Consider the following 25156-nt stretch of genomic DNA (forward strand, 5'->3'; position numbering starts at 1 on the left):
TGCGGGCTGGCTGCTCTACCCCTGGCATCTCATTGGTCATCTTTCATTCAGCGTGTATTATTGAGTACCCATTTTTAAGGCCCATTTTAGAGAAGAGGAAACTGAGGTTCAGGGAGATGAGGCAACCTGCCTGAGATGTGACGATGAGTAAGTGGTGGTGTTGGGATTGGAACCCTCAGCTGTCAGTGTTATGTTTCCCTTCACTAAGCTACCACTTTTTATGACAGGAAGAGACTCAGGGCAGGGAGGATGAAGGGGAGGGAGAGACCGGGTGCGGAAGAATGATTCAGTGCTAGAAGACTTTGTGTTTTTGTTTTCATTGTCTAGAAACAATTAGATATCACACCTCTGACTTTCAATTTATTGCAAGGATGCTAAATTTAAACCTTGAGTGATCTTTATCTGATCCATGTATTTGTATGGGCAAAGTGAATCATACGGTAGAGCTACCACGATAGTTCTAGACAGCACCGTAACTACGGCACAAAGTGCAAGCGTGAAAGCAGGCACATCAGTGGCACAGGTGAAACAACGGTGGTCCCCAAGGTGTGTGTGGAAGGAGTGGGCCCCTAAATGACCACCGATTCTCCTCCTCAGCAGGCCTCTTCTTAGCTTGGGTAAGACAAATGCTGGTCATGAGCCATCCAGGCCTGGAATCATCTGGGTTATCTATGTAGGCTCTTCCTTGCCATTTCATAGAGAGGTCACACACATTCATACATTCAGCTCTGGGTGTGATGAGAAGCCACTGGAGGGAACAGCACAGAGCAGTAGCAAGGTCTGGAGGTTATGGAAGAATACCCTGTGTAAAAAATGAAACAGAGGGTCAGATGGAGCCAAGGAGGCCACTGAGAAGGGGACAGGTAATCCTGGACCCAGGAGTTAAGCCACAGTAGATCAAAACTGACAAAAAAAGAAAAAAGAGATAGAGATAGAAATAGAGAGAAGGGAACAGAATGGAACAGAAGGGAAAAGGTGGGAAGCAAAGAAAAAGGGTGGGAAGGAGAAAATAAAAGTGGAGTATGACAGAAAAGAACGTTTTATGTAGCAAATGAGAATTCAAGGTCATCTTTTTTTTTTTAATTTTTCCACTCATTTGAGAGGGAGAAAGGAGAGAGAAAAGAGCATCGACTTGTTTCGCTCAGTTGTTCCATTTAGTTGATTGCTCATTGATTCTCATACGTACCCCGAGCAGATGTCAAACCCACGACATCAGTGCATCGGAACAAAGCTGTATCCACTGAGCAACCCGGCAGGGCCAGATCATCAGTTACTGAGTGTAAGACTCTGGGATAGGGATAAGGGAAATGGATACCTCCTATGTACTAACCACCCACCTCATCATTTAACAATCATCTGAGGTAGAAATAACGAGCCTCCATTTTATAGATGAGGCATCTGAGTCCCAGAAAAATTAAATATTTTCTCTAAGGTCACACAGAAATATGGCAACAATGGAATCAGAGTCAAGGGATTATCTAAACCCAAAGCTGATCTTTCTAACCCTCATTCTGGCCAGTGCAGAGAGATGTATGGAAATACTGCCTGCCCTCATAAACTTCCCTGATTTACAACCCCATGAAGTCAGAACTGTTATTACCGCTATTTTTAGAAATGAGAAAACTGATGCCTAGAGAGGTTAAGTGACTTGCCCAAGTCACAACAGCTGGTAAGTGGCAGAGTCAAGATCAAACTCTGGTCTAGCTCCAAATATCTTAACCACTACTCTGTGTCACTATACAATGTAGTTGTTGTGAACATTAGTAAAACATACTTTTAAACCTCATTTACAGATAGCAGATAGGTAAGAAAGAAAATAAGTCATCTTAGTCCAAGACTCCAAGACTTCCTGCAAACACACACACACACACACACACACACACACACACACATTTATTGACATATATGTACAGACACATATAGATATAGACACACCCATAAAGTACATGCATACACAACATTCCAAATTCAATTACTTCCTAAATTAGGCTCTGTTATCTGAGTCTCTGGGGAAGGTGAGTCATTTACCCAATTATGATAAATTGCCAAAGCCATCCATCCAATCCCAAGAAGTACACGGACGTCTTCAAATTACTTCTTAAAAAGCCAACTGGAACCCTCTGTTAACATTTCCTTGAGGAGCTGGGGAAAGGGGTGGGAATTGGAGGGTTGACATGTCAAATATCCAAACCTCAGCACTAGAGGCCTCCTCCAAACACCGGTATTTCCTAACACCTTGCTTCTCTGGAAAGACAGACTGGACCTCACTGGTGTGTGATCTGATTGCAAATATCAGAAGGAAAAAGTCTCCTGTTGAAAAGGACTGTCGTGTAGGGAAATGTGCGGGCACAAAATGTGTCCTCTGACAGCCTGAGCTCTAAGCCTGACTCTACCCTTTCCTAGCTCTGTGACCCCCGCAGGTGACAGGTTCCCATATAAACAAAGTGGGGATAATATAATACCTACTGAGAATTAGCTATCATGAGAATTAGAAAAGATCCCTTAAACTAAGGGTCAGCCCACAGTTGATGCTGACGAAGGGCAAAGTTCAGAGTACTGACCTTTCCCCTATAAGGTGCAGAGTTGCTAACTTCCAACCAATAGAATCTATAATTATTATCTTTGGCCACCACAGGAAGGAAATGTTAAAAAAAATTAAATTAAATTTAAAAAGCAGTCAGATGTTTTCATGGAAAGGCAGGCCCAGGCATCATTACCACGTTGCTAGGTGTTGTTAAACCACCCACCTAGTCACAGAGTGGGCAGCAATTAATGTAATTAGTGCAGTGACGAGTGTCCTCCGCAATGATAAACAGCTCCGTCCTGCAGAACTTGACAGACCTGCTGCTCTCAGGAGGCTCTTGACCCTGAACATCTACGTGGGGAGTGGTGGAGTGGAGTTTAGTGGAGGGAGACAGAGATCCCATCTTCCCACTAATTCCTAGCTCTGTGACTCAAGGCAAGCTGTTGTCACCTCTCTGAGCCTTTAGTTTTCTGAGCTATAAAATGGGTTAATACTGTCCTCCCAGGGTTATTGCCATTCTCTGTATCTTTACCACCATCATCAGAGAAAACCCCCAGCCCTGCTGGTGGGACAGTGCAGTGTCTAAGGAGACGCAAACGCTGCTGGGGCCTGGAGCTGGAGCAGCCTGCTTCTTCTCTAAGTTCAGGGCACACAGCACCGATCCCAGTGGCTTTAGGGAAATTACTAGAGTTTGGGATGCAAAGGATAGTGACACTTGGCGGTGGGGACTACTCTTTGATTTGATTAACTACTTAAGATAATGTTATAAATAATTACGACAGTTGTTATAGCAAGACTACCGCTTATGAAAAACAGAAGAGCCACAGCAATCTGGCAGTGGGTAATAAAAGCACGAAACCTGCCTGTAACTTCGAATATAGCAATGCCATCTTAAGGATTTATACCCTCACAAAATAAGGCAAATGATTCAAAGATTATAACATGTATATGTATGTATGTGTCTGGTGAGGTTCTTGATAATCATTAAGAATTCACTAATTTGCCCAACAGGCAGTGAGTGCCTACTGGTACCAGGGTTATAGACATTGCGTATGGGGAGTTACATAGAAACACACTCACAATTAGGATTTGTTGAGATGAAGGCTCTGAAAAGGTCTGTAGAGTGGATCAAAAGGAAAGAATCAAGTGGAAAATGGTTAAGCAAAACTAAAGCAGAATCTCCGAAACTGACAAAGGAGAGAACATACGTAAACATGCATGTAAAGTGGTGTTAAATGAAAAGAAACAAAGAGAAAGGATCAGAGGACTCAGAGAATGTTGGAGCTACAAGGACCTGGGATGACATCCAGTTCAGCATTGCTCAGCTCTTTCCACGAAAACCTTGTGGCAAGTGAGGTTCTCGCATCCTAACAATGTAGGCAGAAAAAAATTAAGTTCTGGCTAATAATAATAAAATTATCAGCTGCTAGCTGTCACTCCACTGTTTTCTCTCCCACTTGAGAAATCGCTTCAGTACACCAGGGAGTGAGGCTAAAGCTATTAATGGGATAACTCTGAATCCACTCTAATTTGTTTAATAAAATGAGGATGGAGAGACAACACTGTAGTTGAAAACCAGCAATCTGGCCCAAGCCTCCATGCTGTTGGTGGAGAAGCTGAGGCCTCAAGTGACTTATCTTCCGCATCATGCTCGCACATACTTCTTGCTCAACTGGTATTCGTTGAGTGAGTATTTGTTAATGAGTAGGCAAATGAGATGATGTGATAGAGATCACCCAAACTGTACGTGCTTGGTATCATATACTGATTAAAACTTAGGGGCTGGGAGAGAATTTAGCCTGTGGTATCTAGAAGTGCATGTTCATTATGTCCCCAGTTTTTAATTTGCTCAAGTGTAACATGAGAAATAAAACAATGGCCCAGCAGACACAGCAACAGAAAGGAGGTCAGAGTATTAGCCTGAAAAGTAATAGAGTTCTAGAATTACCAGGATAGGGATGCTACCAGTGTCTAGTCTCCAGTGTTTAAAAACCACACTGAGGGCTCCCCATAATGTGACCCTTTAACTGACCATCTAGGAACAGAGGATCTGCCTGCAGGGGAAAGTCCTCTCCACCTGATCATGGCTCTTTCCTCCTGTCTTCTGCCTGGAATGGCACTCCTGTCCCACTCTCCTCCCAGTATCAGCATTTATAGCCTTTACACTGTAGCCCCTCTTCAGAGAGGCCCTTTCTGATTTTCCTCTTTAAGAAGGTCCCCACTGTTATCCTTCTTCAAAAACAGAAGGGTATAGAACTTCTAGATCTGTAGGCTCAATTGTCTCCCAACTCCTCATCAGCGAACACGTATCCTACTAGCTATACCACACGGGAAACACAGTTCCTATCCATTCTTTTCATTCATAACATTTATTGCATATTGTAATTTTATATTAATTTATTATCTATACACAATAGCTATAATACTAGTAGTTAAAATTAATATTTATTGGACACTTACTGGGTCAGGTACTATCTAAGTACTTGATGTATCAATTCATTTAATATTCACAACAGCCCTCTGACATAGATTCTCTCATGAGCCTCATTATACAGATAGAAAATGGAGATTCAGAGAGGAATTTGGCCAAGTTTGTATCGAGTCAAGGACAGAGCTAGAGATCAGACCCAAGTGATGTGGCCCCAGAGGTTCAACGCTCAACCCTTAGGCAGAGGTCATATCTTTTTTGCCCGCCACTTCATCCTCCAGACCTTGTATCACTAGTACCTGGCATGAAACGGGGGCTTGATAAATATTGTTGATGAAGGGAGGGAGGGAGGGAGGGAGGGAGGGAGGGAGGGAGGGAGAAAGGGCTGAGAAAGAGGAAGTACTACTACTCTCATCTTGACCAGCTTGTGAGTGAGGTAGGATTAGAACCCAGTGGGGAGCCCCTGTCTCCCTAGGAGCAACAGAGATGCTGGAGACAGAGCTGAATGAGATACTATTCCTGTCCTGGGGGGAGTGCCTTTATCCTCATCTCAAGGTGATCCAGTGGTTCTGACATCCTCAGGTGAGCCTAGGAACCCCCTCAGTGGATCCCGGGCTCCTCCCTGCCTTCAAAAGGAGGGAATACAACTGTGATACAACCATTCCTCTCCAGGGTCCCTTGTGAGGACCCTCAGAGCACATCAATGAATATGACACGAGCCTTCTCTCAAGGAGCTCACAGGCTAGTGAGAAGAGGAGCCCTGAAACCAAGGAGGGGACAGGAAGTAGACCAGTCAGACGGGAAGGGAAGGAAGAAGGCACAGAGGGAGAGAGACACGTCTTTGAATAAATTCTACCTCTGAGAGTCGCTGCTTGTTCTGCTCATGAAGCCTGCAACCTCTCCTCCCTCCACTCCATCTGCATAGGTGGACTGCTTTGCTATATATAACACATGATACTGTGATATATGTTACTGTTAAGACAAGGTAAGCCTGGCAACTAGAGGGATAAGAACAACATAACATGCAAGTGGCTTTATTTCACACTGATTTTTCCCAGGATGTGACTGTTCTGTCCCACCGAGGAGCAGCAGTGGAGAAACTACACTAAGAGAGTGAAGTGTGGCTGACACAGAGTCATACAGTACTAAGGGAACTGGACAAGATGCCCTTTCACCCCACGTCCTGCTAGGCTGTTCACCTACAAGCCCTTTCCTGAAAGAGCTTACAGCATGGTGCCCCATCTTTGAGCATTTGCACTCGGCTCCATGCCTCAGCAGCCTCATCCCCACCATGCCTTCACCAAGCTCCCTTTGCAGTTTGAAGGAAAAATCCTATTATTTGCCGTAGTATATATATGTGTGTATATGTTCATTTATTTAGTCAGAACATAACGAGTCTTTTAACTCTATTATTTTTGTTAGGATAAAAAGTTACAATAAAAACCTTTGGTTACAATCTTGGATGGGTTTCCAATGATCTGCCCCAAACCTATTTCTGCAAAAAGCCCTGTTATTTTTACGTACAACTCTGCAGGACACAAGGTGTTTTAGGAACACATACGTCACATGACAGCAGAACTGCCCGTATCAGTTCACCAAAGGCTTTGCGGTTAGGTATGACAGTATTTCTTACAGAAGTTCATTGAAGTAAGCATAAATGGCAATCGCCACACTCATTTTCAGATGAGAAAGCTGTAGCTCCAGAAATGTTAAATGACTTATCCAAAGGAGAGAAAATAGGACTCGAATCTAAGTATTCAACTCTGAGTCCTTCTCCCCACTCTTCACTGCACCACAGCACCTCCCGTATTTCCTTGCACATGGCAAGGAGCCTATCAGTAAATTATTCTGGGAAAAATTAGTCGTGCCTCCAGATTATTCATCTCTCTGACAGAAGAGTTCATGAGCCTCAGTTTGAAAAAAAAAAAAAAATGAGGAAAAGAAGAAGGTAACTAATTTTTTGAGTTCCTGCTGTGAGATAGGAATGACACTCAATGCTTTTAAAAATACACACAGACACACACACACACACACACAGGCTGTGAGTAGCCTTTGTTCCATTTTATGGGTGAGAAACTGACACTCAGCTATTTATTTATTTATTTATTTATTTATTTATTTGTATTTTTCTGAAGCTGGAAACAGGGAGAGACAGTCAGACTACCGCATGCGCCCGACTGGGATCCACCCGGCACGCCCACCAGGGGGCGATGCTCTGCCCCTCTGGGGCGTCGCTCTGTTGCAACCAGAGCCACTCTAGCGCCTGGGGCAGAGGCCAAGGAGTCATCCCCAGCACCCGGACCATCTTTGCTCCAATGGAGCCTCGCTGCGGGAGGGGAAGAGAGAGAGAGGAAGGAGAGGGGGAGGAGTGGAGAAGCAGATGGGCGCTTCTCCTGTGTGCCCTAGCCGGGAATCGAACCCAGGACTTCTGCACGCCAGGGCGACACTCAGCAATTTAAAAAAACTATCCCAAATCACACTACTGGGGAGGGAATTAGTTTAGATTTGAACTCAAGACTTCCTGACTCCAACATGCATACTACACCACTATATCAGTGGAGAATGCCTGCCACTTGTAAAATAAGAAAAACTTTTAGTGATACATAGACAAATCTATTTATTTTAAAGGCTATATATTTACTTTTACAGTGGTCTAAATGTTTATAGCAAGTCAAAGTTGTTATCCATTTATAACAGTAATGTATTATCTATAAAAATATCTTTGTTTTAAAGAAGTGAATCTACTTAAAAGAAAATATTAAGTAAATTGATTTTGAGAATGTAAGTGGACATAAAAAGTGAAGATAAGTAATGGGCAAGTGACTGAAACATGACTCTTTAGCCAAACAAATAAATTCCTATAAAACATTTTCTTGGCCCTGCCCAGTCAGCTCAGCAGTAGAGCATTGGCCCTGCATGTGAAAGTCCCAGGTTTGATTCCCAGTCTGGGCACACAGTAAAAGCGACTATCTGCTTCTCCACCATCCCCTTCCCCCCTTTTCTCTCTCTCTCTCCACCTCTCTCTCTCTCCTTCTACCACAGCCATGGCTCTAAGGACTCGAGCAGTTGGCCCTGGGTGCTGAGGATGACTCCATGGCCTCGCCTCAGGCACTAAAATAGCTCCACTGCCGAGCAACAGAGCAGCGGCCCAAAATGGGCAGAGCGTCACCCGGTAGGGGGCTTGCCAGGTGGATCCAGGCTGGGCGCATGCGGGAATCTATCTGTCCGCTTCCCACTTCTCACTTAATAAAAATAATAAGAAAAAAAAACATTTTCTTTTTGAAAATAGATTCCCATGAGCTCTAACAGCAGATATTTTTGAAATCACCAACAATAGAAAGAAAATTAAAGCAGGTATGATTCCCTGCCCAGTGTTTTAAGGAATTTAACATGCAATGCTCCCTTCCTGCATCTGTGCCATTTGATGTTTCTTTACAGGACTTGGCCATAGTTGGTCTGAGAAGTGCTTTGGTTCTCTTAAAACAGAGAAAGCAGTTGAAGAAGGAGACTTAACTCATTTTTTAAAAGAGTATTGGAAATTTCAGAGCTAGTGAAAATTCCCAGACAATCCAGGGGCTTGATATTTGTGTGACACAGAGAAACAAAGTAAAAGGCCTGAGCCCACTTGAGACACCTGGTTTCCACCCCATCTTTAGCCACTAATTTACTGTATCACTCAGGCACCTGACAGCTGGGGAGCATGCTGTCCCCGTTGGATAAATGAAGGCATTTTTAATTTTATAGCCATTCTCCAGTGATGTGAGACACACCCAATCAAGAATGACCATAATTGGCAAGAGTAGCTATCTTGTGACTTAGGAGACACCTGCCTACCACAGGCACCAGCATCCTTCCAGGTCTGAGAGTGTGTGAGTTCATGATTTAAGTTCCTTGGATTGCACATGGCCACACAAGTGGCAGTGATGTATACAGAGAACCATTAAACAGTCTCAAGACTATGCTTAGAATGTCACACCACAGGCAACATAAACCAAGCTATTATAAACTCCTACCTTCCCTAGTAGGTACTCTGGTTAATTAAATGTCCTTGTTAGTATCACTGTGCTCATTATGCTTGTAGATACGGAGTTGCTGTTTTTAAAAAATACATAATGTGACTTTGGAATATATTGAACACAATTAAAACTGTCCCTGGTAAATATTTTTGTTTCCTCACTTTATTGTTAACTAGGAAAGCAATGAATGCTTATTGCAGTAGGTTACTATACAGAAATATTCACTTCCTCCTTCCACAACCCCTATGACTTGCCAGCTCACTGATATTTGGCTTGGCCATGTGACTGGCTTCAGCTAATAGAATGCAGGCAAAAATGACAACATACCAGTTTGAACTGTAGGCCTTAAAAAGCCTCAAGTGTTTCCATTTGCCACACCTCTGTCATGAGAGGAACACATCCCTGATAGATTTTGCCTCTCTAGGATGGATTCGAGAGTGAGACACAGGAAGCAGGCCTGAGTTCAACCCTCAGCCCTATTTCTCCAGGTTGCACACAAACACATATAACACTGCACTAAAGTCAGAAGTTCCAGGAAAGGCCACCATCATGTCTTAGAAAACTGCAGGGGAGGGAGATGCAATGGAGAGGAAAGAAGACTACATAGGGCCTGAGGAAGGCTATGCCATCTCAGCTGACCTGCACATCGATAAGCAGGAAATAAAATACTTAACACCCTATAGCACTCAAATTTTGTGGTGGTTTCTTTCATATCAAAAGCTGATTAATCCATCCATCTATTATGATAAGCAAAAATTTAATAGAAATCATACAGTTTTAAAAGTGAATTAAATCTTTATAATCACACCCCAAGTAAGGTAGTTGATAATGACCATTTGGTATGTACAACTTCTACTCTCCTTTCTGGGTTTTCCAAGGATTAAGTGATCAAATGCATGCAATAAGCACTTAGCACAGTGATGGGCATATGATGTAAGCACTCACTTAACATTAGCTGTTTTTATTAATATTTTCACGCAAATACACTCAGAGATGGGTTTTTTTAATTGATGCAAAATAAAATGCTACAGATATTACAACTTGCTTTCTTCACATAACACTGTATCATGGGTATTTCTCTAGGTCAATTCATCTTTTTAAGGGCAATTAGTCATCTTTTTAAACACACAGGCTACATGATATTCCATGGTTTTAATATACCATAATGTATTTTGTCTATTTCCTCCGAGGTAAATGCATACAGTATAGTACAAGGCCTTCTGTATGCACGTATTAAGTATGTGCACACATATATTACAAGGTCCTCCCCTCATGCTCATCCTGTCAATTCTTTCTTACTGGCTTACCTTTCTGTCACTCCAAACATGCCCCACATTCATGTCCCATATTCAGACCTTTGTAATACATGCAGTCCTTTCTAGAACACTCTTCCTCCACTGTCTCCTCTTCTTCTGGCTACTCCTACTCATTCCTGAGGTCTCAGTTTACTCATTGCCCGGCAGTGATTTTCAACCTTTGTTTCTCACGCACTCATAAACTAATTACTAAAGAAAAAGGGGCCCTGACCTCTTCTTTCTTAGTAACTAATTTATTTGTGCCATGAGATGAAAATGGTTGTATTTAGTCAGGGGCACTGACCTTAGTAATTAGTGTGTGTTTGTGCCATGAAAAAAAAAAGTTGAAAATCACTGGAGAGGACAATTCTCTGTCTGCTACCCTTGTCAGATGTCCCTTTTCTGTGTACCCAGAACATCCTGCCCTTCCTTCATTATTATACTTGACTCGTCTTGCCTCTTTATTATGTATTTTCCTTGCTATACCCCAACTTGCGGGGAGGTACTGTAGCTTTTGTTCACCAGTGTTTACCAGTAGCTGGCCTAGAGTAAATGCTTAAAAATTGTTGAATAAATTAGTAACATATTTAACAATATATGTTACCTATATTTCTTCAGAAATCCCCAAAACACCTGGCACATCTCAATAAATATCCACTGAAAAATTATATATAGCTGACTATGTAAGACATAGCAACATGTCTCATGAAGTTTATGAATTTTAGATAGAAAGAAACATTATTAGGATCAGTGTGTGATCAAGTGCTATGTCCTTTACTTCCACCTCCTCCGCTAATTCTCTTCAAACAGGAAAGGGAAGAACAAAAATCCCTAACTTCAATACCACACTTATTCTCTCATTGAGAGTATCCTGCAGCACCAGCTGGAATAAGAAGACACTAACAGCTGTAACATACAGACTCCAAAATCTCAGTGGTTCAACACATGGTAGTTGATTTTTCATTCAGGCAAAGGCCAATGAATGAGAATATTCCTGGTCAGTGTGCAATCTTCCACATGGTCATCCAGAGATCCAGGCTCCTTTCTTTTGTGACTCTGCCCTTTTCTATGTCCCTTACTTTTTTTTTAATTAAGTGAGAGGTGGGGAGGCAAAGAGAAAGTCTCCCACATGTGCCCCGACCGGATCCACCTGGCAAGCCCCCACTGGATGATGCTCTGCCTACCTGGGGTCATTGCTCTGTTACTCAGCAACTGAGATACTTTAGCACCTGAGGCAAGGCCATGGAGCCATCCTCAGCACTGGGGGCTGATGTGCTTGAACCAATCAAGCCATGAACGCAGGAGAGGAAGAAAGAGAGAGAGAAGGGGGAAGGAGAGGGGTGATGAAACAGATAGTCACTTCTCCTGTGTGCCCTGACCGGGAATCAAACATGGAACATCTACACACCAGGCAGATGCTCTACCACTGAGCCAGAAGGCCAGGGCCCTATGTCCCTTACTTTTAACCACAGATGGGGAAAGATGGCTCTGTGATCCAGGCCTATATGTAGCACACATTACAGTCATACTCTTTGCATTGACTAAAACTCTGCCATGTGGCCATACCTAATTAAGGAGACCAGAAGATGTAGTTTAGCTGTGTGCACAGGAGAAAAGGAGTTTTGTATACCCTATATAGTTCTTCGACAACAAATGATAACTGAGTATCTAGTTTTAAGTGATCTCAAGTACAAGTAATTTTGACTTATGGATACTGAAAGCACTTGTTTTGATAGAAGAATGTCAATCTAACTAACACTAGACTTGAAAAAACATCCCAGGTTTTCAAATGTTGAGAGTAAAAGAGTCAATTCCAGAACTGAGAAATCACTAATGCTGAGAACCAACCACTCTTAGGAAATTCTAAAAGAGGATATTTAAAGATGGCTTTTATAAACTTTTAAAATAAAGTAGTGATTATTAAAAGTTACTCTGGGTTCACTAGAAATCATATAACTAACCAAGCATAGTGTCTGGCACATCACAGACAATAAATATGTGCTGAATGGATAAACTTCAATTCTACTTTTAAGGCAACTATCCTATCAATAAAAAACTGTAATTTCAGAAAGTTCTTCCATAAACATAGCAGTTCTTCCCTCTAGCTTCTAACCATTAACCTCACTCTGACCTCAAAACCTACAGAATAAGTCAACTCTCCCATGTGACAGTTGCACAACTATTTGGAGACTTCACCATATGTTCCCACGGTCTTTTATTTTTCCCTCTGGGTAAATATTCCCAGTTCCTTCACTTCTCCAGGGGACATAGGTTGTCTTCTCACCACTCGTCCTAACTTCTCTGAGATCTCTCAGATTGGTCAAATTGCTTTCCACAGTTTCCTGTCCACAATGCTCCCAATGCAGTCACAAGCATTATCACTCCTCAGCTCTGTCAGTGTCACTAGGAGTGTTCAGAGAGTGAAGATGCTGCCAAAGTGACTTCTGCATTGGGGAGAAAGCAGGACTTGGAAGATGACTTCTAAGGACCCTTGCCAATTTATGATCCCACATAAGTTTTGTGGACATTCTGACTACTGAGAAGACATCACCATAAGGGTGATGATGTGTACAATCCCACATTCCTCCTTAATGAAAACCTCATCGAGCATACTCTTCCACAACTCAATTTACTTACTTGTATATTTGTTTTCTTCATTTCTGCCTCTTTATTCCAATTGTGAGCCAGATGCATGTTTACAAGCGGACAACCTGGAAATAAAAGGGGGGATGGGGATGAGGAAGAGAATGGACTATTCCAAAACTGGAAGCCAGTCTCAAACAAAAGAGAACTAATTTTGTTGAGAGTTCTGATGTATAAGAATAATTTACTGAACACCTTCTATGTGCCAAGTATTGTGCTAAATGCTGTGGATAAAGCGAAGACAAAAAGAAATGCTTATCCTGCCCTCCCGACACTTAGCCTCTGGTTTAAGACTGATCTTAAACAGACAAAACAATAACATAAAAATATATAGAATAACAAATTAAGATAAATTTTGTTGTGATGATTAACTCTCCATTTCCCTGGCTTTGGGTTTCCATGAAGAGACATTTGCTAGAGTAACCCTCTCCACCCCTTATTTACTCCCCACAGGAAGAGGGGCGAATTATCTGACTGTTGAGTTCAGGAGAAAGACCCAATATGCCTACTTTGGCCCCTTGCTTTCCTTTTAGAATCAAATTTTCCACAGGATGTACACACTGCCTGTCCTTTTGGAAGATGCCTGCAACTGCCCACCTTTGCCAGGGACTGGTGGGTACATTTAATTCAGTATGAAGCATTAGGATATCCACTGTGGCCTTATATCTGCCATACCCTCCTATATCAGCTATCAGGCTGGCATTGCAACCTCCTTTTTTCTGCTTCCTGTATCTAACTTTCGGCTGGTTCTGAACTTAAAAGGGACAAAAGGGAGGGTTTTTTTATCACCCTCCTGAAATTCCAATGCTATAAAGAAAAAACATAGTTACTTATGAGAAAGTATAAGAGGGGAATTTAATTTAAATGGAGGAGGGTGCAGTATAAAAAAAAAATCTCTTTAAGTGTCCTTTAAACTAATATCCAAAAGAAACAGAAATTGAACAAGGAACACGGAAGAAGTGGGAGGGCTAGCATAAAAGTTCTTAGGCAAGAAACGATTTGTCTTGGTAGAGGAACTGAAGAAGTCCAGTGTGGGAGTCACTAGGATTGGTCACCAAATACTTCTAGCTCTCTGCCTTCCAGGCAAATGGGATTGCACTTCCTGGTCTCCTTGCGGCTGGGTGGGGCCATAAGACTACTTTTAGGCAGTGAATCCTGAGAGGTGACACATGACAGTCTACAAGGTAATTAATTGCACCTGGCTGAGGAGACCTTTCAAAGCTCTCTTTCCCTCTCCCTTGATCGATATCTGTAATGTCCCTGGAAAAGGGTGACCTACCAGACTGGGTCCCAGAGGAAGACAACATAATCAGAATCCCTACCAATGCTGGATGGACATGGAGTAGGAGCAAGAAATAAAACTTTTCTGTCCTGAATCACTGAGATTTGGAACTGTTTCTTATGGTAGCATAACCTAGGCTATCCTGACTGATACAGCCATAGCCAGTGCGGCTGCAGGATAGTTAATGAAGGGAGAAGTACTAGCTATTTCAGGCCGGTGAGGTAGAATAGCTCAGTTCACGTGAGATCTCATAAGCAAGGTAACAAGTTTGGGTTTTAATCCCAAATCCAATAGGATACACTTAAGGAGGCTTCAGCAAGGGAGTCTGAAATGTTCCAACTTTTATGTATTAAAACAAGGTCCTGTGATATTTGACTATTAGAACACCCCCCCTTCATTGCACTGCAGAAATGGCTGTTTTCTAAAAATCCATCACAAGCATTTATTAAGCACCTTCTTTCCTTCTATGTGCCAGGCATTGCCTTAAGCACAAGAGAAACAAAAAAGAATTAAGGCATAGTTCCTGGATTTGGAGTCAGGAAGGTAAGAAGACATTTACAAGAACACATAATAAACACTCTCTGCTTCAGGTATGTAGCCAGTGTGGTGAGAGTCATAGAAGATAATAACTATTTGAAGGAAGGTCAGGAGATGGGGTAATAGAAAGCTTCAGAGGGAGTAATTATTTGAGTTGGGTCTTGAAGGGTGAGTAGGAGTATGCCAGGTGACATTTTGATTAGGGATAAAAGTAAATGGAAAGACAGGAACATGTTAGAGGAATGGAAGATGTTTAGGACAGCTGAGACTCATAGGAATGGGAGAAATGTGTAGTGCAGCGTGTGGTAGACTGTATTACTATGTGCAAATGCTTGCTGCCCCTCCCCACTGATATCAGGCTTGGCCATGTGAACTGTTCTCAGCAGAAGCTTGAAGCTCCATGCTCTTCCCTCTCTGCCATGACAATCAGCAATGTTTTAGAAAGGGTCCAAGAGCAAAGATGATGTGTGAAGCAGAGACACAGCCCACGCATAATGACTGTGCAGTATGAATGAGAAATAATCCTGCGGTTGTCATCCAGTAAGGTTTTTGGATTGCTACCATAGCATAACCTCATCTATACAGAGGCTCGTGTTTCCAGGTCTTGACTTCCAGACACATAATAGGACTGCATTTTCCTGAACTGTGTAAGACATGATCATTTGACTAGTTTTTTTACTAATATATAAATATAAGTACAAATAATGTGATTTATTTTAGAGAGGAAGCTTTTAAAGCCAATGTGAATTCACCATGCTTTCGTTTCCCCACTGAAGTGATTGAGATGATTGTGGAAGTACACATTAAGATGAAACCCCCCTCAGACTTGGTTTCTGAGTGGGTACACTGAGCAGAGCCCCTTTGACTTGGAATATGTAGTATGAGCAACTAATAAAGTTACTTTGTTAAGCCACTAAGATTTTAGGATTGTTTGTTATGGTGGCAAACCTAGCCTATCCTGACTGATATAAAAACTAGCACACAGGGTAATGTAATAACAATAAAATTACACATTGTTTAGAGGACAGTAACTGAGAACACTATTATCAGAAGCTAAAAGGATAGTGACCTATGTGGTGACTATATCACCTGTGATAATTTAGAAGGAATATCATGAACCTAATAAACTTAAAGAAGAGACTGTAAAGCAAAATGTTAGTAGTGTGTGTTGGTGGCTGTTGGAGGCATTTGTAAACTTACTACAGAAAAAAAAGAAAGAAAAGAAAAAGAGAGAGAGAGCGCTCAGAGAAGACTCAGCCAGTTTGCAAGCATGAATGAAAGCGTAGGACAATCTAGAAATTCAGAGATTTGTAAGGGTAGAAGCGGCTACTGCTCTCAATCTCAACTAGTAAAATATACAATTAAGAAATGTTTTGCGCCCTGGCCGGTTGGCTCAGCGGTAGAGCGTTGGCCTAGCGTGCGGAGGACCCGGGTTCGATTCCCGGCCAGGGCACATAGGAGAAGCGCCCATTTGCTTCTCCACCCCTCTGCTGCACTTTCCTCTCTGTCTCTCTCTTCCCCTCCTGCAGCCAAGGCTCCATTGGAGCAAAAGATGGCCCGGGCGCTGGGCATGGCTCTGTGGCCTCTGCCTCAGGCGCTAGAGTGGCTCTGGTGGCAATATGGCGACACCCAGGATGGGCAGAGCATCGCCCCCTAGTGGGCAGAGCACCGCCCCTGGTGGGCGTGCCGGGTGGATCCCGGTCGGGCGCATGCGGGAGTCTGTCTGACTGTCTCTCCCTGTTTCCAGCTTCAGAAAAATGAAGAAAAAAAAAAGAAATGTTTTGCAGCAAGAAAATTCCTGGTAAAATTGGCCCTGAAGTACAGATCAAGTCAAGGGTATGGCCTCAAACCAATACCTCTGGATAAATTAAGGTGTTACCTAGCATATGCTTTCAATTGGACAAAAGGGCTCTGGAAAGGGAGAAAAAGTGTGACTCTCTTACCAGAGCCGAATAAGTACAAAGGACTCAAAACCAAGTTTGGGGAGGGATGCGGGTAGGAGACTGGATGAGAGACAGAGAGACCAGCAGGTATAAAAGCAAGAAAACAAGGAAATATGGCAGACCATAGAACTGTCTAGAAAAGAGTTGGTTGTGGCTATTGGGACATGGAATGGCTGGGATCAAATTGCTAAGAAGCCTATGTTTATAGGAGAGTTCTGCTGCCAAAAGAACATCAGCCTGGATTAAAGGATCTGTACTGGAGACTTAATATCATTCTGCAACCCCCTCCCCCAATTTTTAAAAGCTTAATAAGAAATGATGACATATTGCCATTTACGACAACATGGATGGACCTTGAGAACATTATACTGAGTGAAGTAAGTAATTCAGAAAAAGCTAAAAACTATATGATTTCACACATAGGTGGGATATAAAACTGAGACTTACAGGCATAGATAAAACTGAAGTTGTTATCAGGGGAGGGGGGTGTGAGAAAGGGGGTAGGGGAAACAGTGTAAAAAGGGACAAATATATAATAATAATAAATGATCTGACTTGGGGTGATGGATACACAATATAATCAACAGTTCATTTTCTTTTTTTTTTTTTTTTTTGTATTTTTCTGAAGCTGGAAATGGGGAGAGACAGTCAGACAGACTCCCGCACGCGCCAACCGGGATTCACCCGGCACACCCACCAGGGGCGACCCTCTGCCCACCAGGGGGCGATGCTCTGCCCCTCCGGGGCATCGCTCTGCCGCGACCAGAGCCACTCTATCGCCTGGGGCAGAGGCCAAGGAGCATCCCCAGCGCCCGGGCCATCTTTGCTCCAATGGAGCCTCAGCTGCAGGAGGGGAAGAGAGAGACAGAGAGGAAGGAGGGGTGGGGGTGGAGAAGCAAATGGGTGCTTCTCCTCTGTGCCCTGGCCAGGAATGGAACCCGGGTCCCCCGCACGCCAGGCCGACGCTCTACCGCTGAGCCAACCGGCCAGGGCCAATCAACAGTTCAAATATTGTAGAAATATTTACCTGAAACCTATGTATTCTTATTGATCAATGTCACCCCTTTAAATGTAAATTTTTAAATAAAAATAAAAAATAAATCCTTGCAGCAAACAATAAATAAATAAAAGCTTATTTAAAAATATACACTGCTCACAAAAATTAGGGGATCAGGGACCATCCAGATACTCCAGTACTTTCAGCCTTTTGTATAATGCATTTTCACCAATGAAATAAGTTGGTTTTGTTTCTCATCTGCATAATAGAACAACTTTGACTTGTCGTTTGCTTTTCTGATGTTCTTGTTTAATTTTAAAAAAATCAAATGCTTCTTTTTTTATCACTTCATATTCATTTTGAAATATTCCCTAATTTTTGTGAGCAGTATATTTTCCTATTCCTGCTTTTGATATAGAAGAAAAAGGCTCTTTCAAAGGCAAAGCAGGGGTCATGGAAACAATGGATGGGGCCGCTGCACTTGGGGAGCAGTATCAAGGTCTAACTGGGGTATTTGAAGGGGTCCTCAATAAGCCTGCTCAGTGGACTAGTGTTTACTGTGGCATCCCAGTCCTTCACTTTCCAAATGGTGTGTCCACTGCAGCAGTGCTGTCCCTGTCCTATAATTATATACGAAAGGTATGCAGGATAGACATCTTGCCTTTAGAAGGAGCTGATAGAGTCTACTACACATCACCTAGAACCTGAAAAGTGAGCTTGATACACTGTTACTAGATGGGTCTTTAGAGTTGCCCCCTTTGAGGAAAGAATTGAAGGAATTCTGCCTGTGGGAGGTCAGTAAGCCTAACATTTGTCAAACAGAAAGGGACACTGTTAGAATCATTAGTATTGTACCATAAATCTTCCTGGCTTTCTCCATCTAAGACAGTTAACAGGATTACAAAGATTCAAAGTTAGGCATGGTCATGTGACTTGCTTTGGCCAATGACATGCAAGCAGACTGCAGTGTGTCACTTCCAAGTGGATACTCTGAGAGTCAGTGAATAATTTCTCACCTTCTCTCCACCCCCGACCCCCAGCCAAGACAGTAATAAGAAGCATGCTTTAAGATGAAACCTTTTTAATTGGAATCCTCAAGTGACCACAGAGAACAGAACTCCCCTGCAAACCCCCAGTAGACACATAGCATCAGCAAGAAATAAACTTCCTTGGGGGAAGCCACTGAGATGTTGGGATTGTTCATTAGGGCAGCATAGCTCAGCCTTTTCTGACTGATACTGGGAGTAAGAGATGAGGCCTGAGAGCATAAGCTAAATGGTGAAAGGCCCCTTCTCCTAGGCAAAGTTGTCTGAACTCTTTCCTTATGGTAAGGGGAAGCCAGTGAAGGCTTCCAAGCAGGGGCGTTAACATAAACACATCAGTTATTTTTTGGATGAAATGTGCTATTTCTCAACATAAGGACAAAATCAGCCTACTAAACCACATAAGGCAAAGAGGAACACACAGAACCCTTAAGCAAAATATATATATTTATACAAAGTCCTAAGTCTTGAATTTTCTAAATACAGGATCTCTGAAAGGAGCTACAGAGGATCGAGCAAAGAAAATTTCTTCTGTCTCACCATCTAAGCTCTATTTCCTCTGCAGACAATATTGTTACAAGATAGTCTCCCCAAGCAGAAAAGATACAGGAGAATTTAGCAGGGACCTGAGGTCAATTTCCAGCTGCCTGTGTGGCCTCAGCAAGATATTTAACCTCTCTGGGTCTAGTTCCTCATATGCTAAACCCACCTAATAATATACATAGCTAGATGGTTGTGGGAGAAACCTTATATTTAAATTGCTCAAGCAAATGCCTGTCTGATATTAAACATCTGTTTAATACATGAAATTTATTTTTATTGCTCTCATCATAAACATTATTAAGAACACCAGCTCCCCGATTACAGAAGAAAATGATTCAGGGCAACAGTATAGAGGAGAATGTTCTCTCCTTGAGAAAAGTAACTGGATCTTGTCATCATTGTATCCCTACTCCATCCCTACCCCACACTCCAGCACAGTACCTGGCTCAAGGCAGCCACTTAGTCTTCCTCTGCTGCGTGAGACAATGAGAGGTGAATGCCTCCAGTGAGGAAAACTTGTCAAGATTTCCCTGCCTCCAGCTGCTGTTGCGCTGTTGAATCTGAACTCTCAAAGCCAGCCACAAAGACCTTAAAGCTCTGGTCTCTATAAACTCAACGCTAAATTCCACCAAGTTCTGGAGCTAAAAAAGCCAGAATTGGAACATAGGAATATAAACTGCTACAGCTCCAACTTCAATCACCAGTCTCAGAACTTCTTTCTGCCCATGAAAGAGCTGACTTCTGACCCTTTCTTTTCTCCCTCACCCTCCTCCCCTCACTGCTCCTCACAGGCATATATACACCTGTCATATCCTGGCATTCCATGGAGGCTCCAGGAAACTCAGGGAAGGGGCCTGTTTGACGACCACCTCCTAGCCCTGAAAGAGGTGATGCTCCACTATCTCAGCCCATTGAGATGGTTTTCCCCGGTTCCCTTGCAGATAAAGGAACAGAAGCTCAGAGAAGCTCTGTAATTTGCTCCCTTCACACCGTGGTGGTAGCGTTGGCCACGACGGAACCCACGATTCCCGATTTCAGTATTCTTTCCATACACTTTTGTCCCTAAGAGGTGCGGGATGGGGGAGGATAAAATAAGCACCACAGAAAAGGAACCACTTATATGTGTCTAGCGCTTCCTAGAGGTTACACAAGATATGGGCTCAGCACCCGGCCGGGCGCGAAGAGATTTTGAATTCCGCTTCTACCCGACTCCTCGCTGCGTGACTTTTGGCATGTGTCGGGCGCTCTCGGACTTGTTTTCCCGGAATCAAGTCAGGGCGGGAGGAGTGAGAGTGGGAGCGAGTGTGTGTGGTTTGTGTGTGTGTGTGTACGTGTTCGTTTGCGTGATGTGTGGTGGGCATGTTCTTATTATGAGAGGGTAGGGAGTAGACAATCACAGGGGTTCCCCAAGTTTCGGATTCCGTAAACTTTGGTTGTCAACTAAACGCTGAGTAGCCGCCTGATTCAACTCCCTATATGTATATATTATAAAAAGACCCCCATAGAAAATTGTGACCGCACACCCTTTTCCCCATGGCCTGGAGGGTGTAGTGGGGGTGCGGTGGGGACTTAGCAAAGCACCCAGTTTTGAGCAAGGCAAATCACTCGCCTTCTAGGCGCAGCCACACAGTAGGGCTGACGGTCACTCGTGAACTTGACCAGGCGACAAACTTCCTAGTGTCCTCAACGTGGGGGGCCGACTCTCGCGAGACCGCCCCTGAACTTAAGCCCACTTTCACTCGCCCCCTCGGGGACTTAACAGAGCCACCTTAAGGGCGGCGACCCGCCCCCCGGAAGTGCGGGAGGGGGGTAAGCAGCCGGGTGCTCGGCCTCCCCGCCCCGCGCGGCGGCAAAGTGCCCGCAGACTACATCCAGCCCCCGCAGAGTGGGGAAATACCACCCACCCAGCATTCTCGGCCCCAGACACCTGGCCGGGTTCCCCAGCCTTCCGGGTCCCCGAAGCCTCCGCATTCCCACCCGGAGCACCAAACTTGAGCCAGCCTCTGTCAGAGGCTGCGAACACCCGCGTCCGGCCCGCGCACTGTAGCCACCGTCTCTAGACAGTCAAACCCCAAGACGTCAGCCCACAATGCACCGGGCGGGTCGGGAAAGACGCGCCGGGAAGGGGAAGGCGAAGAGTGGGGCGCGAGTCGTGCGGGAGGGGGAAGGGGAGGAGGAGAAATAAGGGCCCAACTGTAGGAGGGCAGCAGAGCATTACCTCATCCCGTGAGCCTCCGCGAGTCCGTAGAAGAATCTTCTAGGGTGGGGTCTCCATGGCGACGGGCGGGCCCGCCCCCTTGAGAGCGACGCGGGCCAATGCGAAGGCCTTGGGGTGACATCATGGGCTATTTTTAGGGGTTGACTGGTAGCAGATAAGTGTTGAGCTCGGGCTGGATAAGGGCTCAGAGTTGCACTGAGTGTGGCTGAAGGAGTGAGCGCGGGTGGAGGTGCGCGGACTCAGCGAGACAGACAGACATAGTCGGGACTGCAATAGAGTCGAACTGCAAATCTTAGTGTCTTTTCCATTTTCTCATCAACTGCCCAGAGCTAGCGCCTGTGGCTCCCAGGCCGGTGTTTTGGGGAGCATCCGAAGAGCCCCTTAACCAGCCGGCCCGAGGAGGAGCGCCCCGCTGCCCCGGCGCCGCTGACAGCACGGAGAGCTGCGACTGCCGCCCGGAGGAGTCCGGCGAGCCGCTGCAGCGGCAAAGAACTTTCCTGGCCAGGAGGACGGGGGACAAGTGGCCCCTGAGTCCCGGAACGAACTTTTGCAAAGCTTTTTTCCCCGCGAAGGAGCCGCGGCGACAATAAAGAAAAGCAGGCGGCGGAGAGAGGAGAGCGAGGAGGGACGAGCGCTCAGCTTCGTCTCGCACGCGTTGCTGAACTTGGGCGAGCGCGAGCCGCGGCCGCCCGGCGCCCCCTCCCTCTCGCAGCGGAGGAGGGGACAGTTGTCGGGAGTCCGGGCGGCGGAGACCCGCCGCCGGCCGGCCACTGCGGGGTCCGTGCTAGTGCCGCCTTGGGGAGAACCACTGTCGCTAGGAAGCGAGTTCGTTCGCGGACTCCGAGAAGCCGCTGTGCGGAGGAGCGCTCAGTGAGTGACCGCGACTTTTCAAAGCCGGCAGCGCGCGCGAGCGGACCAGAGTGCAGGCGGCGTCTTAACCCTGCGTTCACTGGAACGAACTGGTGAGGAGGGCGCAGGGGGGAGGACAGCCAGCGGGTGCGCGCGCTCTTAGAGAACTTTCCTTGCCAAATTCCCCGGGAGGCGCGGGTGGCCCCCGCTTGCCAGCGCGCTGTTGCGGCCCCGAAACTTCTGCGCGCAACCCAAACTAACCCCACGTGAAGTGACGGACTGTTCTATGACTGCAAAGATGGAAACGACCTTCTACGACGATGCCCTCAACGCCTCGTTCCTCCAGTCCGAGAACGGCGCCTACGGCTACAGTAACCCCAAAATCCTGAAACAGAGCATGACCCTGAACCTGGCCGATCCGGTGGGCAGCCTGAAGCCGCACCTCCGGGCCAAGAACTCGGACCTCCTCACCTCGCCCGACGTGGGGCTGCTCAAACTGGCGTCGCCGGAGCTGGAGCGCCTGATAATCCAGTCCAGCAACGGTCACATCACCACGACGCCGACCCCCACCCAGTTCTTGTGCCCCAAGAACGTGACGGACGAGCAGGAGGGCTTCGCGGAAGGCTTCGTGCGTGCCCTGGCCGAACTGCACAGCCAGAACACGCATCCCAGCGTCACGTCTGCGGCGCAGCCGGTCAGCGGGGCAGGCATGGTGGCTCCCGCGGTGGCTTCCGTGGCGGGCGGCAGCGGAAGCGGCGGCTTCAGCGCCAGTCTGCACAGCGAGCCGCCGGTCTACGCCAACCTCAGCAACTTCAACCCGGGTGCTCTGAGCAGCGGCGGCGGGGCGCCCTCCTACGGTGCGGCTGGCCTGGCCTTTCCCGCGCAGCCCCAGCAGCAGCAGCAGCCCCCGCAGCCCCCGCACCACCTGCCCCAGCAGATCCCGGTGCAGCACCCGCGGCTGCAGGCCCTGAAGGAGGAGCCGCAGACGGTGCCCGAAATGCCCGGGGAAACACCGCCCCTATCCCCCATCGACATGGAGTCCCAGGAGCGGATCAAGGCGGAGAGGAAGCGCATGAGGAACCGCATCGCTGCCTCCAAGTGCCGGAAAAGGAAGCTGGAGAGAATCGCCCGGCTGGAGGAAAAAGTGAAAACCTTGAAAGCGCAGAACTCGGAGCTGGCGTCTACGGCCAACATGCTCAGGGAACAGGTGGCACAGCTTAAACAAAAAGTCATGAACCACGTTAATAGTGGGTGCCAACTCATGCTAACGCAGCAGTTGCAAACGTTTTGAGGAGAGACTGTCCGGGGCTGAGAGGCAACGGAGAAAAAATACAATAAGAGAGAGACAGACTTGAGAACTTGACAAGTTGCGAGAGAGAGAAAAGAAGTGTCCGAGGACTAAAGCCAAGGGTATCCAAGTTGGACTGGGTTGCGTCCTGACGGCGCCCCCAGTGTGCACGAGTGGGAAGGACTTGGCGCGTCCTCCCTTGGCTTGGAGCCAGGGAGCGGCCGCCTGCGGGCTGCCCCGCTTTGCGGACTGGTTGTCCCAGCGCAAACAGAACGTTAGACTTTTCTTTAACATTGACCAAGAACTGCATGGACCTAACATTCGATCTCATTCAGTATTAAAAGGGGGGAGGGGGAGGGGTTACAAACTGCAATAGAGACTGTAGATTGCTTCTGTAGTACTCCTTAAGAATACAAAGGGGGAAGGGTCGGGGGAGGGGAGGCGGGAGGGAGGTTTGTGAGAGTGAGGCTGAGCCTACAGATGAACTCTTTCTGGCCTGCCTTCCTTAACAGTGTATGTACATATATATATTTTTTAATTTGATGAAAGCTGATTACTGTCAATAAACAGCTTCATGCCTTTGTAAGTTATTTCATGTTTGTTTGTTTGGGTGTCCTGCCCAGTGTTTGTAAATAAGAGATTTGGAGCACTCTGAGTTTACCATTTGTAATAAAATATATAATTTTTTTATGTTTTGTTTCTGAAAATTCCAGAAAGGATATTTAAGAAAATAAAATATTGAAAAAGTACCCTTCCCCCTACCTCTTTCTGCATTATCTTTAAATTACCTATCTAGATGGAGTTGAAAGAGTTAAGAATGTCAATTAAAATTTCTCAGTGCTTCTTACTATCAGGCAATAAAAACTATTCTCTACTGGACTGGAGAAATAACTGTAGCTGATGCTGTCATCAATGTATGCTGTTCCCTCCCCCACTGTCTATATAGAGTTGCTTACAAAGGGTAGTGTGGCCTTTCAGGAGGCTGAGGGAAGGGAGGTTGTGGTGAAGAGAAACAGCCCACTGGAAAGTCAAATACTTTAAAGTTTGGGTTATATCAAGTGGCCAGTGCTGTAACCATTTATAATGTTAGTAGAAATTTAACAATACATGCTTATTCTCAAAGCAGGACTGGTGGCAGATTTTTACAAAAGATGCATCCTTCCAATTTGGAATCTTTAACAATTCCTAGATTAAAAAGATGGTCTTTGCTTATGAATATTTATAACAGCATTCTTGTCACAATAAACAGATTCAAATACCAGTGACAGATCTTGAATTGCTTTCCCTTTACTACTTTTTTCCTTCCCAAGCTCTATATGGAAGCTTTTCTTTTCAGTTGCAGGGGTTAACATTGCTTCCATCCAAAGTTACTCAGTAATTAAGCAGAGAACTTAGTAAGACTCCACAGAGAAGTTGCAATCTGGTTGAAACAGTTTCATTAATGCATATTCTCTCTCTCTCTTTCTCTTTTTCCCTGAAATAAACACCTATGCCTGAACAATAAAAAAAAAAAAGTTTACCATTTGGGGTTCTTCTATTGTTTCTTAGTT

At 45.2% G+C, this 25156-nt stretch overlaps 1 protein-coding gene and 1 long non-coding RNA gene across 2 annotated transcripts; one reads left to right on the plus strand and one right to left on the minus strand.

Moving 5' to 3' along the window:
• Positions 1-340: 340 nt before the first annotated feature.
• On the minus strand, positions 341-21342 carry LOC136331107 (uncharacterized). Its single transcript, XR_010730447.1, has 3 exons — positions 21156-21342; positions 12901-12974; positions 341-802 (listed from the first exon to the last, which is right to left on the minus strand). It is a non-coding gene; the product is annotated as an uncharacterized lncRNA (long non-coding RNA).
• Positions 21343-21619: 277 nt separating this feature from the next.
• JUN (Jun proto-oncogene, AP-1 transcription factor subunit) lies at positions 21620-24867 on the plus strand. The gene has a single exon (XM_066269070.1). It carries the CDS (start codon positions 22605-22607, stop codon positions 23607-23609), a length of 1005 nt encoding a protein of 334 aa, XP_066125167.1. The 5' UTR covers positions 21620-22604; the 3' UTR covers positions 23610-24867.
• The last annotated feature ends 289 nt before the right edge of the window (positions 24868-25156 follow it).

Source organism: Saccopteryx bilineata, chromosome 3 (genome assembly GCF_036850765.1).
Source record: "Saccopteryx bilineata isolate mSacBil1 chromosome 3, mSacBil1_pri_phased_curated, whole genome shotgun sequence".
Taxonomy (NCBI): Eukaryota; Metazoa; Chordata; class Mammalia; order Chiroptera; family Emballonuridae; genus Saccopteryx; species Saccopteryx bilineata.